The 19,385-nt window shown below is 45.3% G+C and overlaps 1 protein-coding gene across 1 annotated transcript in view; it reads left to right on the forward strand.

Moving 5' to 3' along the window:
- Positions 1 to 1,659: 1,659 nt before the first annotated feature.
- notch1b (notch receptor 1b) overlaps positions 1,660 to 19,385 on the forward strand; it is a 34,576-nt gene continuing 16,850 nt past the window's right edge. Inside the window, 10 exon segments of the mRNA XM_048243233.1 lie at positions 1,660 to 1,923; positions 3,053 to 3,128; positions 12,151 to 12,413; positions 12,663 to 13,001; positions 14,779 to 14,901; positions 15,236 to 15,469; positions 15,678 to 15,833; positions 15,959 to 16,144; positions 16,728 to 16,841; positions 19,080 to 19,193. Of these exon segments, the coding sequence (XP_048099190.1) occupies positions 1,866 to 1,923; positions 3,053 to 3,128; positions 12,151 to 12,413; positions 12,663 to 13,001; positions 14,779 to 14,901; positions 15,236 to 15,469; positions 15,678 to 15,833; positions 15,959 to 16,144; positions 16,728 to 16,841; positions 19,080 to 19,193 (1,663 nt within the window). The 5' untranslated portion in view covers positions 1,660 to 1,865.

Consider the following 19,385-nt stretch of genomic DNA (forward strand, 5'->3'; position numbering starts at 1 on the left):
TGAAAAGTTCCTGGATGTGGCTGCAATATAATTACTATCTGCACCACTTAGCCCTAATGCTAAGTGAATAGGGTATTATCTACTACACTGAAGAGCCAAAGCCTAAATCAAATTCACCTTACCAAGCCTATTTACTCTCTTTAAATGAATAAACTGTTATTAGAATATATTTGTTTTTCCAGATTTTGCTCTCCTACCGGTGCCACATTTCTATCACCACATCTTTCTCTAACTGATCTGCACGGCCTCGTTATCGACAGGTACAATGTGTCATAACAAGCTGTGCACAGGCTCCCACTGACGTCTGTGGGATCTGAGAGAAATGTAGCAGTGTCGTCCCCTATCCTGTGTGTGACCAGAACATAACATCAGCGTCTTAAATGGAGTCGCAGGAAATAAATGGCCAATCCTGAGGGGGTTAGACATGTTTTGCCCTGATCTTTGAGGCCTGTGGGAAGTTCTCATGTCCTGCTAAAAATGGGTGCAGTCACAACAAGACCACTGGATGTATGGGGGGGGGGGGGCTGTGCTGTGCTGACAGCTTGGGAATCATTCAGGGAGATGCCATTTACTTGCTTACAATGCAATACAATATAGGCAGCAGATGCATATTCAGAGGAAAATCTTGTCTATCAAAAGCTGGCATGGGATCACTGTCTGGTCAAAACACGGGCAATGTAATGGATCTCACCCCTGTGGTGCAGGGCCTAAGTCCTCCAGCAGTATAGCAATGATTCAAAGGTACAGTGTCAAAGAAATCACTGGAATGAAAGCAGTGTATTCACGGTCCCGTGCTCTTCAATGATATAGTCTATATAATGCACCAACTTTAATGAACGACCAAGATGCTGTTAATCTAATTTAAACTGAACCAATTACAATAGTGTTTGTATGGCATCTGTCAGATTTGAGAAACTGTAATAGGATCTTACCACCATTGTTTCAGGTGATGGAGTAGAGTTGGATTTTATGGCTTAGTCAGCGGCTATCTTATCAGTAATGGGAAAATCTGATCAGGATTGTGTGGCAACAATTACCCCCAGATTGTAGGCCTATCTGAATTAACTTTGATGACATGGCTTATTAGGTTGGAAATGGGTTGTGATGGAAAGGCTGAAGAATTTTAGATTTTCTTAGTTAGAACTACAACAATCTGATGTTTTGGAGTCATGAAGTTTTGGTTTGGTGTCTGTGTGTGTATGTGTGTGTGTGATAAGTCAAATATCATCTCATATCTATGCAAATAGGCAAATGTAATCACTCCAGGCACAACAAACTGAAAAAAACTTTGAGAAACTGTTAAACATTAACATATTAGCCTAGGCTACACTGTACATGAGCCTATAGCCAAAATCAGTTGGACTACAAAATCCTGTTACATGTCTATAAAGGAGAAAGGATGTATACAACATAATTACACGTTTCACGTTTTAGAATATTATCAGAATACCATGAAATTAATTAGCCTACTCTTCATACCTGTCTGAATTCGTAGGCAAAATTATTACCTTGCATATCCCACTTAAACTGGTTGAGATACGTTTTTAAGCAGTAGGCGTGTTTTTCCCACTGCCACTTCAGAAAGTTGCCTAAAGTAAATGAATAGTTAGGAGAGGTAGTGGTGCGGAAGGAGAACGCCCCTAGACGCGGACCGGAGAATGGAGATGTGAACAGGGGGTCGCAGTCACAGTTGGAGAATCAACGAGTTCACATCACTGCACGGAGTTCGTGGGGACAAAAGAAACGCTCACATTTTTGTATTATTCTTAAATCGTTTTCTGGACTTTTGTGAAGGAAAAAATAACATTGGATCTATGTTAACCCTACGTGGAATTAAAGAGAATTTTTAAACCCGACGAGGAGGAATGCATCGATTCCTTGTGAAACTAACCACTCTACTCGTATTGATAGCTCTAACGAAAGGTAAGAGCAAGCTAGGTTCTTTTGTGGACCATCTCTTTGCCTGATTCTTTGACATTTTTGTTGACTTGTTATAACGTAATCATGTAGAGGCTAGTTCAACTTGTAAAGTTACCCATCACACTTCTAAATCGTATGACAATTGACAAAGTGTAAAGTAACTTAACGTGAATCTGTGTGTTAGGATGGTTGTATGAGGACACTTGTTGCACGAGACTGGCGCATGTGAAGCATCCAAATAGAATGTTTCTCAGAATGTGCACCAGATTTATCTTTCTAGATGTAGCACAGCACAGCAATTGTTTGTTCGTTTATTCGGTTTTGTAGAGCGTTTTTATCAGACATTTACAAATGTCTTTAAAACTACTTTAGTCAGAACTGTAGGCTATTATATTTGGTCCTCTAAAATAACAGTTTATTGGAATGACAAGGTTTCCATTTCAGTGCGCAATTTACTTTCCCTTAACGATTTTACATAGATATGTGGAGACTATAGGTTATATGCTGATTGAAAACAATAACCCTACCTAAACAACTATTGTTTTCTTTATGCGTGAGAGCGTACTTTCGAATAAGGGATGGGCTCGGCACAGTAGTGTTCACTTCCTTTTGAGTGACTAAATGTACCGAGGATTTATTTGTAAAACTTCAGCAGACTTGTGCAGGCGTGTTTGAATCAAGTTTCAAGCAAATAGTCTCCATGGATCTACCAAATATAGTACATTCTTAGGAACAGCTGCAGATGGAAGAATGCATGTACCAGGATGGTGTCAAGTCCCACTGCCCGCAAACATCACTTTAAGGTGCCAGTAATCACACCAAAGTCTCACTCCTGCTGGATTGAGAGCTTAATGTCACCTGGAAAACTGCAAATCGTTTTGTGATTGAATAACAATGCTTATGCGTTTTACTTTCACATTAACATTTGTATTGTTTTCTTCGATACGTTTGGTTTGGCCTTTGTGTGTGTGTGTGTGTATGTGCATGAATATTTTGTGAAGTTGCCGAACAGATTTTGAGATTGGTTTGGTGTGAGGAATTGTAAATGTTATGTTATGTTATGTTATGTTATGTTATTTATTTATTTATTTTTGTTGAATGCATATGTATGCTAACCGTTTTGTGTTTGCAGGGCAAGGATGCACTGGGCCTGACGTGTGCCTGAATGGAGGCATCTGTGAGCCCACCCCTAATGGCAGAGAATGCAAGTAAGTGAAAGACTCAGAACAGAAATCCTCTTCAATGAAAGAACACTTTCTCTGATTTTTTTATCTGAGAATCCAGCCTACTTGGAGTCATTAAAAAATCAGAATTTTAATGAATTTGCCCGGGATTTTGCAAGTGCATGTTAAAGTTTACCCCAACATGGCAACCAGTGGTATTGTGTTTTGAATTCTGCTTTCTTCTTTCATATGCACATTCTTCGAAAGAAAGCTTTGCCATAGCCAATGAATGAATGGCAGGACCGTTGATTGTGCATGTGGGGGTGGGGGGGGGGTGTGTGTATGTGTGCGTGCGCGTGCGTGCGTGTGTGTGTATGGGTGTTTTTGGTCAGAGGTCACACTTTTTCCCCATCCTCTGGACCTGCTGTTGGTGAATACAAGCCACTTCTGCAGCAGAAGTCTCAGATACGTTCAAAGCCCTAAATCTTGTTTCTCTTTTCTTTCACGGAGTGACAGCTGGGCTTTGCCAGAAGCTCGACGCCCATTGTTCCCGAGTCTAGATTAATTCTGTGTGACTAATCTGTGTGAGGCTTCGCAGAATACTCAGACCCCCACCCCTTACCCCTAACCCTGGCTTGGGGTTTTGTCCTGTTTTCAATGGGTATTCACTCTTGCAATTTACATGAGAAGGACAGATGGTAGTGGAGTGTAATTAAACTGGATGTTTTCATAATTGCAAGAAATATGCAATGGGAGAGGCAAACAAATTGTACCGTGGCACATTTGTTCAGACTCTTCACAAATTTGAACAACAAGTGTCTTTGATTAAAAATATTTATAGTCACCTGCTGTCCCTCTTATCCCTCAGTCTTCTAACAAAGACCTGTTGCGGATCAAGTTTCTGCACTCTTTCCATTCAAGACCAGAAGTGTCTATTTACTGTTTTTCTCTCTTTGTCTCTTTTTTTTTTAATCGACATGAGTTTAGAAACTGGAGATTTGAGCGGACAGATAAAAGCTGAAATGGGTTAGGCCTTGTTCTTTTTGGCCTCTCCTGAGGCAGGCAGGCAGGCGGGCTAATGCAGGGAGCCACTCTGGCCGGGGGCCACATCTTAATTCTCCACTGGCAGCCAGCGTGCCACAGTCGGGGTACAAAGGGCCGCATTGTGCCGGCATGTCCTCAGACTCATCCAATTAAACATGGAGATACGATGAGCAGAGAGTCCGGGCCCGGGACACTCGATGACACTCTCTGTCCACTCTTTCATGTATTGTTTCCTCGGTAACAAAGAGGACTGACCAAAACTCCAGCTGCTTGTCTGGAAATGTTTTGGCAAGGACCTTAATATCATATTTTGTTTGTGTCTTTGTTTATGGATCATCTCTAACAATAAGCGTGTGTCTTCTCTTTTTCCAACGCCAAAGTCATTAGGATAAAGTCTCACATTGGTCTAACTACATCAGTATTTTTAGTTGAAGCAGATGTTATCACCCCACTTTCCATTGATAGATATATATATATATTAGTCCTCACAGGTCTATTTCTGGTCACTTGAAGTTAGCATTTGCCTCTTAAATGTTTCTCACTCACTTGGATTTAAGTCACACCAAGCATGGTGTCCTGTTTCATTGGACTTCCTCCGCCATTAAGCTCCCAGTTATGTAGCCACCGGTTGTTTCCTCGGGCAGTATTGCTGTGACCTCGTAACTACTCAACTTGTACCTCTGTGGTTGGTTGGGCCGACATCCCTGTGGTAAAACAAATGGTGGCATGAAGTACACATGAAGTTTGTACCGCAGTGTTGACTTGATTTATTTTCAATAACTTTAACTTCGACATAGGTTTATGTTGTCTAACCCATAAATGTGACCACTGACATGTCATCTATATGGCCTTTGCACATTTTTTGCTAGTATTAGTGGTGTTCATCCCAAGGCTGTAAAATCATGTGGTTGTAATGCTTTAAAAGCATAAAATACCATGTCTGCTGTCCAAAATAAGACAGACCTATCTATGTCCAAGTCACAAGTGGCCGCTGTAACTAGCTGGACATGACATCAATCGTGCTCTGATCAGACAGAAAACAGAGTAGGCATATTCAGAGTAGGCATTTCACCTTGTATCCATGACAACAAGAGCTCTTTGAAGTTTTAGGGAGTGACATTCGGTTTGGCCATATGTTCTCTTGGTGCAACACGCTGTGCTCTCCTAGCCTGGAGTCTTCCTCCTGCTACTTCACTAATTTTAGTGGTTGAGTCATGGTCCATGAGTGTTTAGGTGACTTTGCCCATGAAGTGATGGAAAGTCAGTTCTATTCATGATGGCAGGTTTCATATTGAAGATCACACTTTCAGACTGTTTTGGTGGCGTGGTAGGCCTTGTGCGTGGTTGTCATCATAGGCCCAGTGCCTAGAGAAGAACTCAGTGCTGTCACATGTTCAGAAGACTCTATTAGTGGAATTTAGGATGCACACGTCTCACTCATTAGACAAGTTAACAAGTCAATTAAGCGTGTGCCGTCCCCCATGACGTTTCGCCGGTTGGACACACCTCTCTAGACTCTAGTGAAAAACAGCTCTGTTTACGCGAGGTGCCTTTGTGTCAGCTGTCACTCACTCGCTCACTGAAATAGCCTGGCACTGGCGGTGGTGAAGGACACCGCTGTCTCTACTTGACATGCCATGCCAAGGATGCCATCTCGCATATCTGCAGCTGAGAATGAGGCGCAGCCAGAGCCAGGGATTGATTATCTCCAAGGCTCCCCGGGTACCAAGCCAAACAACTGAGTCTGACATGTCTACGAGCGCCTTGGGCCTGGCAACCAGCGATGGATTCCAAGGGCGCTAGATTGACACTGGCCAGTTGGACTCTAGAGGCTTAGAGCCCAAGATGTAGGACGATGATAGATGTCAAGTGGCTGAAAGTTCACCTGCTTTCCTTCAGCAAATTTTATGCCTGTCAAACTCCTTGATACAGCGAGGCATGTGACCGTAATGCTGCAGCAGGCTAAGTCAAGGAGACTTGACTTTTAGAGGCTGATGGGAGGATCTTCTCGGTCACAGATGCATAGCAGAGTCCAGACGTCTGACTGTTGAATTTTTCACAACGAAATCAAGAGATGTTTCGCTGAGACTGAGCAGGTGGTGTGAGAAAGCTCTGAAGTTGTGTAATAATTTAACTTTTTTTTTTATTTTTTTTTTGTTTTGTTTAGAGGCTGTGAAGTCATAATATCAAAGTTAGATGCATTTATCCTCCAAACTCCCAGCAGAGGCACTCGATGGCAAAAGACCTCTAATTTGGGTGAGATTTTGTGAAGACTGGAACTACTGTAAAAAGCTCTATAGTGGGAAGGCTAGTCCATGTGCAGCAGAGAGAGGATGGCCTCCTCAATGCCCCCATTGTTTGTTGTGGAGGGGAGGTGAGGTATGCTCTGCTTCCCTCTTCTTTGAGAGACAGGAAATGAGCTCTCTGAAGTCAGAGGAAGAGAAGGTGCTGTCTCCGATCATATGAGGACAGAAAGCCCATGGTTAAGAAAAAGGATGCTGGGCTACTCTCTCACTTGGCAAGCACACTGGGGCCTGGATGAAAAGGATTGTCAATGAATGAATTGATTGTGGGTGGATAGTAGTGTGTCAATATCAGGCTAGTGCACATTTAAACTCATTGAAAACATTGAGAAATCCCTCCACCTTTATTTATTAAAAATAAGGGCTGTGTAATGTATAACACTCGGTCATGCTTGACTAGTAGTGAGCCTGAAACGTTTGTTTGTGTGTGTGTGTGTGTGTGTGTGTCTTGGACCACTGAGCTGTAAAGAGAGGGAACATGTGTTAAAGTGGCAGGTGTTACTTCAAGACCTGGCTGCAGAACATGTGCCACATTTGATTTGGACTTTTACTAGACTGAGTACCTTTAGTCCCACCATGTATTTCTTTGAGTTGACTGGTCTTTCTTTCTGTTGCATTTGTTTAATAAAACAGAGGTTTTGGGAGAGGCTGGATGCTTTTAGTTATACAAAGACCTACAAAAACGGACAGTAGCTGTGTGTAACTAGGGTTTCCATTATGTCGACTTTTCTAAGCAGCTAGCTTCTAAGTTTATCTCAGCCAGCTTGAAATCCATCCCTTTAGGGTGCAGCACCTGAAATTGATCAGTTAAACTAAGTGACCTCATGAGTCAAGGAGATGTTGGGGGGGGGACTGCTTGTTATCCCCTCACATCCACAATACCAGACAGAAAGTACTGCCGATTTCCAAACACCTGAAAACACTTACCTGGTTCCCAGGCCCGTAAAGCCACCAGGAGCTGTTCTCATCAGACCAGACAGGATGTAGGAGGCCTCGGGACACGGGGGACCTGGTGGAACATGGGCTCCCCATTTGGGATTGGGGTTGAGGGGACACATAAAAAGGAAGGGACAAATGCAAACAAACAGATGTGGGCCTCTGGTAGGGATTCCGTACAGAGAGAGAGAGGAGGGATGGTGGGAATTCTTCCTTTAAGACCAGACCCAGTCCTCCTGGGGGTTTCTAAGTTTTTCTATAGGATCTCACTGTACTGTACAAGTACTGAGGAGAGAAAGGGAGAGAGGAGGGGACATAAGTATGGTGGAAAAACTGAAAGGCCAGACAACTTTACTGTCAAACGGGCTGAAAATGTTACAAGGATTATTCTTTTGGGGGGTTCACACATGTAAATACTGCAACAGATAGCACCTCATACATTTGACTCTAGTGGCTTTTTAGCTTGTGGATGGTGCTTCCCTTTGTCCTTTGAGACCCCTGTCTCACCTCACCTCCAGATAGCAGCAGAAAGCCAGAGAGAGAGAGAGAGGGAGAGAGAGATTCATTTCTCTGAAAGAGGCCCTTTATTGGGTGACTTGTTGGTGGCAGATGGCAGACTGAGTGACTTGGGCGGGGTGGGGGTGGTGGCTGTGACTCATCTGGCCAAGGGTCAGGTGTCAAGAAAACATCTGCTGTGTCCCAGCACACATTACTACACTGGCTCAAGCCTGTTGCCACGGGCTACTGGTGTCTTTTGTAGGGAGGAATCCCAACAGTGGGCAAAATAGGGTGGACAAAGGGAAGCACCAGTGGAAAACAGAGTTGACCTGATGATGATGATGATATCATGACTGTGACAATAGGCCTTACGTTTTAGGGTTAAACTGTAGTGTGTATCATCTGTTGGGCTTGTGCTTGTGAGAGATTTACATTGTTTTGTTGTCTCATGGTATCTCATGAATGGATTAAATTATGTCATAAGCACTTGGCTAAATTCACAGGGGTATTATATGTGCTGATTTTGAAAAAACAAATCGACCATTCTTTAGTGTTTTTGTTTTTTTTCCCTATAAATGTTTTGGCAGTCACAGTTGACCCCTAGTGTGTGTCTGCTCGTCTCAGTCTAAATCAACCCTAATGGATTATTTGACGGTTGTGTGCCAAGTGAGGGGGCAAACTGGCGGCATTCTCTGGGCAGCAGGCTGGCGTTGACTCTCTGCGTAACCTTATTGCTTGCTTGCCGAAAGCACCACGAGGAGGCTGGCTGGCTGGCTGGGCTGCCTGCCTCCTGTGTTTACATTTGATGCCCGCATGAGAAGTGTTACTATTTGCCTGGCTGGGCTAGACACGAGCCCATTCTCAAAGCTGGTGTGATTTCTCGCACAGTCATGTTAAATGTGCTTGCAGGCTGTCTGTATAGAGACGTGCAGATAGGGTGACTTTTTTTTTTTTTTTTTCCAAATTGCAGCATTCTGCCGTGGCAGGAGCTGACTCCCAGAGACCTCTCAGGCCTAGAGACATAAAACTCAGGCTAATTTCCTTTATTTCAGGCTTCCCCTGCTTGTCTGTTGGCCCTTGTGAAGGGTTATTAAAGGGGGCTGCTGTGAAAGCTCTCCCTTCAGGAATGTTATTAAGGTTGCTTTCATCTTTTGAGGAAACCGAGGGACAGTAAACATCAGGTGCTTTGTTCCCAGGCTAGCAGTTGTAAATGGCTTTGGAAATTTAAATGACTAGACTCCAAAACACCAGGGTTCAAAAGGTAAATGAGATTAAAATCACTGGTCAAAGAATACAACTGTATCAAAATAAAACAACTGACAAAAAACTGAGTAAGCTTTTTGAACACAAAATTCACCCACATAACAGGAACCCCTCTCTTCAATAATTTTGTTTAGCACCACAGACGTGTCAAAGCTACTAAAACTACTGAAATTCTCTGTGCTACATATTTCGCAATAGACAATGTAATCAAAGCATTAGAGAGTATACACACACACTCACCTTTATCTACAGGTGTTACATAGTAAGGAATTCCCAATTTGTTTTTATCAAGATTTACTACAGGAATAAGGTAACTTAACTAAACAAACTATTTCTAATGAGCCTGGACTTTGGAGTCTCTATTAGGGGAGAAGAGTTTAATCAAGGTGAAAAATGGAGTGTGAGTGGGGCTGTATTGGTCTTTAGAGGTGTGTCATCCAAAAACGTGAAAGTGAAAATAACGTTCAGATGGAGGAAGGTGCTAGAAGTGTGAGCTGAAAAGCAAAAGGCATGGAGTGGGTGAGAGAGATTGAGTCAGAGAGAGAGAGAGAGAGAGAGGAGAAGAGAGAAGAGGAGGTTTAACAGCTGAATGCACAACTATCAGCTTGGAGGCGCTCGACCCGCGGTCAGCCATGAATGGCGCGTGGAACAATGGGTCTACTCATGCTGCCTCCCCACGCTGCACCGCGGTAGGGGACGCCTTTCAGCTGCCACCCCCCCAACACACACACACGTACACACACACACACACACACACACACACACTCTATCTTCTGAGTGTGTGTGTGTGTGAGGGAGACAGAGAGTGTGTGTGTTTGTGTGTCTATTTGAGGAGGGAGGGCAGGGTGTGCTGAAGGGGGCATGGAGGGAGGAGGAGGGTGGGGAGAGGGAGCGTGCTATGGATAGCAGCTGCCAGTCGCTCATTAACATGCGCACCTGCTCCCTGTGGCCCTTTTTTAGAGTAAGGTCCAGGCATGCCTCCCAGCCACACCATCCCATTTGGCCCCTGTGTCTCCCCTCCAGCCAACACCACCACCACCAACCCCCAACCCCACCCTCTTGCCCCCAACCCCACCCCATCCCATCCCAGTTTTTAAATGATATTCTCATTAGACTGCCAAAGACTAACGCTGAATGGATAACATGATTATCGTGTGAATGCTAACTTTAGCTCCTTGACCGACAGCAGAACCTGTGGAAGGATGCAGAGAGAGGCCTATACACGATAGTTCCAGGATGTAGTGACATTCTGGTGAGTCAGTGGATGAGACCTTGCAGCTTGGGCTCACAACTAAAGGTGATTTTGGTTTGGTGGTTGGTTTGGTCCATTTCCAACTAAGTGTAGGAATGGCAGGACAATGAGGGGAAATATAGTATTGTGTGAGGTAAAGGGGTGCCATTTCTACACCCCCTCCCCCTTTACAGGCCTTTGTCGTGAACCACCCCCACCCCTCAACCTCCCCAAAGTCCCTTCCACAGCAACCCCCAGTTGTGTTTTCTTTTCCTGCTCAGAATGATTTAGCATCTTAATCCCTGGAGAGACAGCGTAAAAAGCACCCATCACCCCAGGCTCGGCTATTGCCCTGCCCCATCAGACCCTACTGAGGCCTAAAAGGAAAGTGTTTTTGGTAACGATCGGGAGTCAACCACTGTAATGGCACAATCTATGGTGAAGGTGCTAAGTGATTTTGCCACTCCTATGCCAAAGCCCACTGTTCTTCATCCAGGAAGTGAGATCTTTTCTGTAACACAATGCTAATTGACAGACAGATCTGAAGTCTGGAGCTACAGATGTCTCTGGCAGAAATGCATCATTAATCATGATGCTATGTCTTAGACCCCTAAAATGCTGCATTGATCACCAAACCATCCGTGTAAGAGTGTGAATAGCCAAATGCTGAGCACTTGGTTAGATGATTAGGCTGTTTAGCTTGTGTGGGTTGTATTGTTATTACTTTGCCCATTTGTGAAACAAACGCCATTTGTCGCAGCACATGGTGGCCTGTGTGGTCTCTTTGGTCAGCACCACATGACATTTGACCAAGTCAGTAATGGGGAAGCATTACAGAGTGGATTGGAATAGATCATCCAAATACTTAAAGAGTTAAGAGTTAAAAACCATGTATGCTTTCTATCTTATTCCATGAGAGGTTCCCTGAAGTGGTGAACCTACATGGACATGCACATGCTTTTTGTTGCCTCTCCATCTTTGTTCAGTTCACTCTTATTTACAATGAACATCCATGTTGATGATTTTGAAAGACAGACTGATACGAAGCAGTTACTGTTTGGGGAATTCCCGAAACATTTTTAAAATGATTCCCACAGAAACCATTTGCTTTTGTTGACTGAGCACATTATGTAATCCATCTTGACATGTGTCATGGAGTGGTCATATGGTTTTAGAGAAACAATACAAGGTGGTCTGCTGCAGTAATGCTATGTGAAAGAGGACCATGTGCACTCATGCGTTCACACCCTGGGAAACTGTCCCTTTTTAGTAGATTAAAAAAATGGCCTTCCACTGGAATTTTTCTGTATTAACTTTGTAGCAATCTTTGTAGGGTCAACAACTCTCCCATAATGCCAGAGTGGCCACTTGGGAACTTCCCTCCCACTCAAGCTCGTCTTTGCTTAGTTTGACCCATTTTGGATTAAAACAAGCAGACTGCTGGTCAATATAAGGTCTTGTGAGTAGCCAAACAGCAGTGTGTGGTGTCCGAGCACAAAGGGCACTATTCCTTTGCAGGCCCCTCACCAGCGGCCTCTGTCCACTCTACCTCATTTGTTTAAAAAAGTGGGGCATACTGCTGAGTAATGAATCATTAGAGTAGAGAAAGAGAGAGAGAGAAAGAGAGAGAGAGAGAAAAAATGGGGAAGAGATGGGGAGGGCAAGACCAAGTGAGACTTTTTTTAAGAGCTGACTTGAATTGATCCTAGAGTATAATCTCTCTATCTGTCTATCTCTCTCTCTCTCTCTCTCTCTCTCTCTCTCTCTCTCTCTCTGTCTCCTCTCTTATCAGGTGTCCGGAGAAATACCTGGGATCGAGATGTGAGCACCACAACCCCTGTTACTTCAGCCCCTGTGAAAATGGAGGCACCTGTCAGGTGGCTAAACGCGGCATCCGGTACGAGGCTGTCTGCAATTGCCGGCCAGGCTTTATGGACAAGCTGTGCCTGACGCCGATGGACAACGTGTGTTTGAACTCTCCTTGCCGAAATGGAGGCACCTGCGAACTTCTCAGCACCAGGGACTACCGATGTAGATGCCGCCCTGGTTGGTCAGGTGAGACTGTCAAGAGAGCACTGCCAACATAGAGAGTGCTGTCCGGGCCTTAGAACACTCTGTTATGTGTCTATCACATAACATACATGACATTTTGTTATCTCGTTATTTTATTTATTTATGTATTTATCCATTATTTTACCAGGTGAGTCCCATGGAGATCTTACATCTCTTTTTCAAGCATGCTCTGAGCCCTGTGCACAACAATTCTTGAGACATGATGATAATTGTTTTGTTTTTTCACTCTAGGTAAAACATGCCAGCAGGCAGATCCCTGTGCCTCGAACCCCTGTGCCAACAGCGGTACTTGTAGAGCCTTCGAATCCCATTACTTGTGCGACTGCCCGCCAACCTTCTACGGACAGACCTGTAAGCAGGATGTCAATGAGTGCACCCAGAACCCTAACATCTGCAAGAATGGCGGCACTTGTGTCAACGAGGTGGGAACCTACCATTGCCGCTGCCCACAGGAGTACACTGGCAAACACTGCGAGACCCTCTACATGCCCTGCAATCCATCGCCCTGCAACAATGGGGGCACTTGTGTGCAGAAAGGAGATACCACCTACCAGTGCACTTGCCTTCCAGGTATGTTTTTTGTGTGTGTCTGTGTACAAATACATCCACAGTAGATATTTTAAAGTGAACATGTAATCAGAGATGTAAAAATCCGGCTTCGGAAAGTAAAAGTCGTGTATTGGTTCTACCTGTGCGCTTAAATAGGTGATTTCACTAATTAGTTGATCAACCTGGCTTAAGACAGAGACTTCTTAATTAAGAGACACACCACTCAAAGAATCTCCCATAGAAATGGATGGGGTTAGTTCATAACGCAAACATGGCAGTTATCTACACATATTCCGCCAGCAAAAGTTGAGATGTGAATACATCGTGCGAATGTGTTTGTGTTGTATGTATGCTGCTGAGACCTTGAATTTCCCCTGGGGATCAATAAAGTATCTATCTATCTATCTATCTATCTATCTATGTTGTGAATAAATCGTGCCAAACATGTGTTGTGATCTCGCAGCTGGAGCGAGGTTGGTGTCTTGTAGCCTTTGCTTAAGAGTTGTGCTAATTAGAATGAGTAAGTGAATGGTTGGAACAAAAAAGTGGCAGGACTTTTACTTTCTGAAGCCGGACTTCTACACCTCTGCATGTAATATCAAATGGTCGAGGCAGACAATCTTACAAGCCAGTACTGGAGTTGTAGTCCAGGTACAGGTGACCCAGTACTGGAGAATACCTGTCGGTGATGCGCCACTTTTTTGAAAATTTACTTTGTAAATATTTTGACTGAACAATGTCATGCAGAAGGCACAGCAGCTTGACAAACATTTCCTGACTGGAATGTGGACATACAGTGGACAATGTAGCTTGTCCTGAGCTATAGTAGAGCATCTGAATGAATGAGACATGTTTTTCATGTCTTTTAGCACTGTGCCAATGTAAATGTGAGTCTGTTCTTATGTGTGTAAGTTTGCATCTATGACTATCTGCACGCCTGTGAGTGCAGTGTGTGATTGTGTACCAGGGGGCAGGAAAACATTTGCGCTTATCATGAGGAAACGGTCGAAGGACAACATCCTCAGTCTGGATAAGTGCTTTCCTGGCCTGTGCTTTTCAAAATGGCCGCCTGGCCACGGCCATTGTCTGTGATTTAAAAATGGCGGAGGATCCCGTCCGAGCGGCTTCTCCGACCTACTCCAAGCCTGCCAGCGCTTCCTGTCTCCTCTCTGGCCTGTGCTCCTCTATCCCTCTATCCATTTCTCTCTCCCTCCTCTATCCCTCTCTCTCTCTATATCTCTCTCTCTCTCTATCCTCTCTCCTCCTTCTCCTCTATCCTCTCCTCTATCCTCTCTCTCTCCTCTATCTCTCTCTCCCTCCTCGATCCCTCTCTCTCTCTCCTCTATCCCTCTCTCTCTCTTTCTCCTCTATCCCTCTCTCTCTTCTCTATCCCTCTCTCTCTCATCCCTGACTGAGCCAGAGCAGCTGCTGCTGATTGTAGCAAGAGAGGAAACAGCGGTCAGTGTCAGTGAGGTTTGCTGTCCCTAATACAGCCGAGGCCAACTTTTACGACAAAAAAGTTGAATGAAAAAATGAAAGGAAACCGATGACGGACAAACGGGCACCTGTGTGTATTATTTTTTTTCCAAATAAAGATATGAAAAAGGAGAGCATCAAGTCTAATATGAATATTCCAGGAAAAATAAATTATAAGAAGTTTTATTTAGGAATAATGGCAACTTTTTCCAGGTTATGTACATCGCTTCTAAATTGCCTTTGCTTGTAAGATGTGACAGACAGTTCAGTTGTCAGGACAGTTTGAGGCTAAAATGTCTTCTCCACCTTTTAATTCTTTCAGGTTTCAATGGGCAGAACTGTGAACACAACATCAATGACTGTACAGACCACCTGTGTGAGAATGAAGGTGTATGTGTGGATGGAGTGAACACTTACAACTGCCAATGCAAACCGGAGTGGACAGGTACTACACTGACATGCATCCTGTCATATTTGTGTGTATTTCAAATGAATATATTTCAAGTTTATAGTATTCAAACAGCAGGCTATGACATTCTTATTTCATCTAGAATGAATTTGTGTCTTAGTTAGAAATTAGTTTATCTACATTATTAGGAGACATATCCTGTGATCTACTGTACTACTGAGGATCACATACCTCAGTGTTCAAGTTTGATTTAATGTTCATGTGGCCAATAACTGTTGTGATGCATCTGGTAAGCTCTGCTTCCTCACTGGAGTGTAGGTATGCACAGGTCGGCACCGCTAAGAGAGCTCTATTGCTTTGTGTTTCACAGGTCAGCTATGCCGGGAGGACGTCAACGAGTGTGACCTGATGCCAAACGCCTGCCAGAACGGTGGCACCTGCCTCAACTCCCTGGGCGGCTACCACTGTGTGTGCGTGAACGGCTGGTCGGGAGACGACTGCAGCGAGAACATCGACGACTGCGCCGATGCTGCCTGCGCCGCCGGCGCCACCTGCCACGACCGCGTGGCCTCCTTCTACTGCGAGTGCCCCCCTGGTAGAACAGGTCAGTTTCAAGCTCGTCCAGTTGCTACAGCCAGATACATCAAATGTTTATATTTTCAATTCAATTGCGTTGTATTTCTTTTCAAATTTTTTTTAATGTTTTTTATATATATACTTAATGTTGATGTTCTGTTAATAAGACTAAGAATAAGGTTATGGGTTGCACAGTGTAAGTGCTGACGTGGGTTCTTGCCTATGTGTTGATACAGGTCTGCTCTGCCATTTGGAGGATGCCTGCATAAGCAGTCCGTGCAAAAAAGGGTCCAACTGTGACACGAATCCCGTAAACGGCAAAGCGATCTGCACCTGTCCCGCGGGCTACGTTGGGGCATCCTGCGACGTTGACATTGACGAGTGCTCGCTGGGTAAGAATCTTTTCGGTGGCACCTTTTAGTAAAGCATTTGAATAGGTGTACCTGGGCTGAGGTTATACTCACTGGTTTGCTCATGTGGTCTGATGATGGCTGATGTTTGTTGGTGTGCTCTGCAGGTTCCAACCCTTGTGAGCATGGAGGGAAGTGCCTCAACACCAAAGGCTCGTTTCAGTGCAGATGCCCTGCTGGCTACATAGGTGCCCGCTGTGAGCTCGATATCAACGAGTGCATGTCCAACCCTTGCCAAAACGATGCAACCTGCCTGGACCAAATTGGAGGTTTTAAATGCATCTGCATGCCAGGTAAGGGTCCCGCTTAGCAGTTAGGAGCTAGCCGGTACTTTACTCAAGTCGTTTAGTTAAATAGCCAGTATAGAATAGCACATCCACACCCACATTTAACAGTGTTATGCCTCTAGTCTTGGACAATGCTTTATCATTAGCTTCCTTTGTTCAGAGAAGTAACCCTAAACTAGCCTGTGTTATGCATATGATGTCAATTTACCCATCAACCCAAGCAACCTGGCTAGAGTACAAAGGTTTGGTTGATTGATTTCTGCTCTCCTTAATAATGCTGAGGATGACTTAACGCTAATTGGTCCATAAAGCAACAGCCATCCAAAGCTCATGTTATATGTCAAAAATAGAGATAGTTCCACCGCACACTGTTTTATTCAGAGCGAACAACTTTTACTTGATTTTATTCAGAGCGAACAACGCGTTTCGCATACAGCGTCCTCAGGTTCGCTCAGGTATCTCTTGTTATATGTATGCACTAGTAATTCACAATCTGGCCGGGTAAACAAAAGCTTTTTTTGGGCGGGGGAGGATTGATCTCCCTCCATTCTTAATAATGCTGAAGATGATTCTCCATGTTAATTGGCAGGCTACGAGGGAATCTACTGCCAGATCGATACCAACGAGTGCGCCAGCATGCCCTGTCTGAACAATGGGGAGTGCATCGACAAGATCAACAGCTTTGAGTGCCAGTGCCCCACAGGTGAGTGTATGCAGGGGTCGATCCCACCCACATCCCCCATCCCCATCCACCCCCCCAGGACAGGGCCAGAGGGGTGCAGTAAATCCTCACCTCCAGGCGAGCTTAGGGAGCCAGAGGCTGGACGGCCAGGGGAAAATCCATAAGAGGGCTTTTTTAGAAGTGATCTCAGCCAGAGTGCACATCGAAATGCAGCTCGCGCACACTTCCACGTGTGCATACACAACTGTTTTGGAGTTTGGAGGGGTAGATATCCCTTAGAATTGTTTGGAGGCTGTTATGAAAAGCAACTAGCAACAACAATACATCTTTAGAGTCTGTGCACATGATGTGAACTTTATATTGACTGAATATGTATGATGTTAATCAAAGGAACCACTGATGCCAGACAATTCGCATAGCCGTTATTTAGCCTGAATCCTTTTCTTTCTTTAGATCTCATTTCTGTAAACAAGGGAGAAATAAAGACCCAGCTGCCTACATTCCTTATATTGTTGTGGTGTTTTGTAGGGTCAGTACCAGTTTATTGATTTCTTTAAATGTTTTTAATCAAGTTTAATGATATAAAGGGATTCCACTGGTGAGAGACTATGGTGACCATGGTTCCTGGAGGTCTTTGTGCTGTTGTGTTTTTTGCGTGGGGTGCCTCAGGAATGTAACAAGCAAGAGGGACTCTTTTTTTTTATTTTTTCCCGCCAAACGTGTGTTTTTGTAAAGTTTTTTTCCTTCCTCGTTTCTTTTCCCTCTTCTTCTTGGCGCCAGTGAAAGGGAGCGGCCGGGAGGGGGGAGGAGAGGGTGCCATGTAAAAAGGGACAGATTAAAGGTGCCCCCTCACAAAAGGACAAACGGCGTCGCATTTCATCTCAGGATGTGGAGGAATGAGCACGCCGGGAGTGAGGCTGCACTGGGCTCTGCGGCTGAAAAGCTACTCTAGTTTGGCAAGCGCTGGTAGTGTTGGAGGGGTGGGGTGGAGAGTGTGCCCGGTTGGGGGCCTAAAATCCTAGAGCATTTGGAGATTTGTGGGGCCCGGCATGCTGTACTGAAAAGGTGTGTGTGTGTGTGTGTGTGTGTGGTGAAGCATCAGGCCCCCCAGTTCTCCTTGAGATGTAAATTAGTCCCTTTGGAAAGCATGTCAGCCCGGGGCGCCTTTCATTTATGTACACAGCAGTCTCCACAGCAACTGTGGCCGGGATTTTTGAAATGTTCGACAGCAGCACCGGTGCAGAAAGTCCCAGTGACTCAGGAGGGCCATCGCATATGGAAGCACAAGAGAGCCAAGTGCACAGGGTCACAGGGAAGACCACATACCCACAGCCAAGACCCTCAGCTCTGCTCTGTCATTTCTCAATTTAAAAATGACAGTTGTGTTCGTGCTCCCTCAAATGCTAAACCCCAAGTGTAAACAGAAGTGTAGCAGCCTAAAACAAATAAGGAGGGTAGTTTGGGTATGCGCGGCAACAGAGACATGACTTTTATTGTGCAGGCCAGTGCTGGGAGCACACTGGCAGGCAGCAGACGTTGTTAGAGGAGATTAGAATAACTGGGGGAGAGCGAGGGCCTGCTGGGTTCCTCTGAATGATGATGGCGGTGAATGGAGGGGGTCGCCGGGTCAGACAGGGCCCTTTTGTGAAGGGGCCAGTCTGCGAGTAGGATGAAGGCAGGCTGGGCGAATTTCCCCCATTGTGATGGAAAATGTTTCGGAAGAACAAAAGCAAGCAGCAACCGGCGCGGCTCAAGTGCTGCATTGGGGCAGACAGCGCAGCTTTTGTCTGGCCCGGGCTATGGTCAGAGGAGGGCCCCTGAAGGACCCCCCAAACACCCCCCTCCACCCCCCACCCCATGTAACACCCCGCACCCCCAGCCCTCTACTCCATTCTGGCCTCCCTTATAGGGTCCTGCTGAAAGGAGATTTGAAAGGCAAGGAGTAGGGTTGGGGATAGCGGAGGGGGCTGAGGTGTCAGTGAATGCAAGGTGGCAGCCCCTGCTCCCCAACCCCACCCCAACCCCAAACTCCTCACCCCCACCCCAACCCCTGACCCCCCTCTTCCTCCTCCTGCTCTCCCAAATGCTCACATGGGCCCTGTAATGGCCGTGTTGGGAGGAGATGACTGAAGGAATGGCAGGCTTTGCTAGAGTGAGAAGCAGCAGGAGTGAAAGAAGGACACACACACACACACAACCCCAACCCCCCTTCCCTTGGCCTGGGTTTCTCACCACTCCCCTCCCTCCTTCTCTTCTCAGGCTTCAGTGGGAGCCAATGCCAGGTGGATGCAGATGAGTGCGCCAGCACACCATGCAAGAATGGCGCCAAATGCACAGACGGGCCCAACAAGTACACATGTGAATGCACTGAAGGTACGAGCACATCACACAGTCAGCCCTGTCGGCATACTCTACTCTTCATACTACATTTGTCTGTACACAGTCAGCCCTGTCGGCATACTCTGCTCTTCATACTATATTTGGCTGTACACAGTCAGCCCTGTCGGCATACTCTGCTCTTCACACTACATTTGGCTGTACACAGTCAGTCCTGTCGGCATACTC

This window comes from Alosa alosa, chromosome 5 (genome assembly GCF_017589495.1).
Source record: "Alosa alosa isolate M-15738 ecotype Scorff River chromosome 5, AALO_Geno_1.1, whole genome shotgun sequence".
In the NCBI taxonomy this organism is placed as follows: Eukaryota; Metazoa; Chordata; class Actinopteri; order Clupeiformes; family Clupeidae; genus Alosa; species Alosa alosa.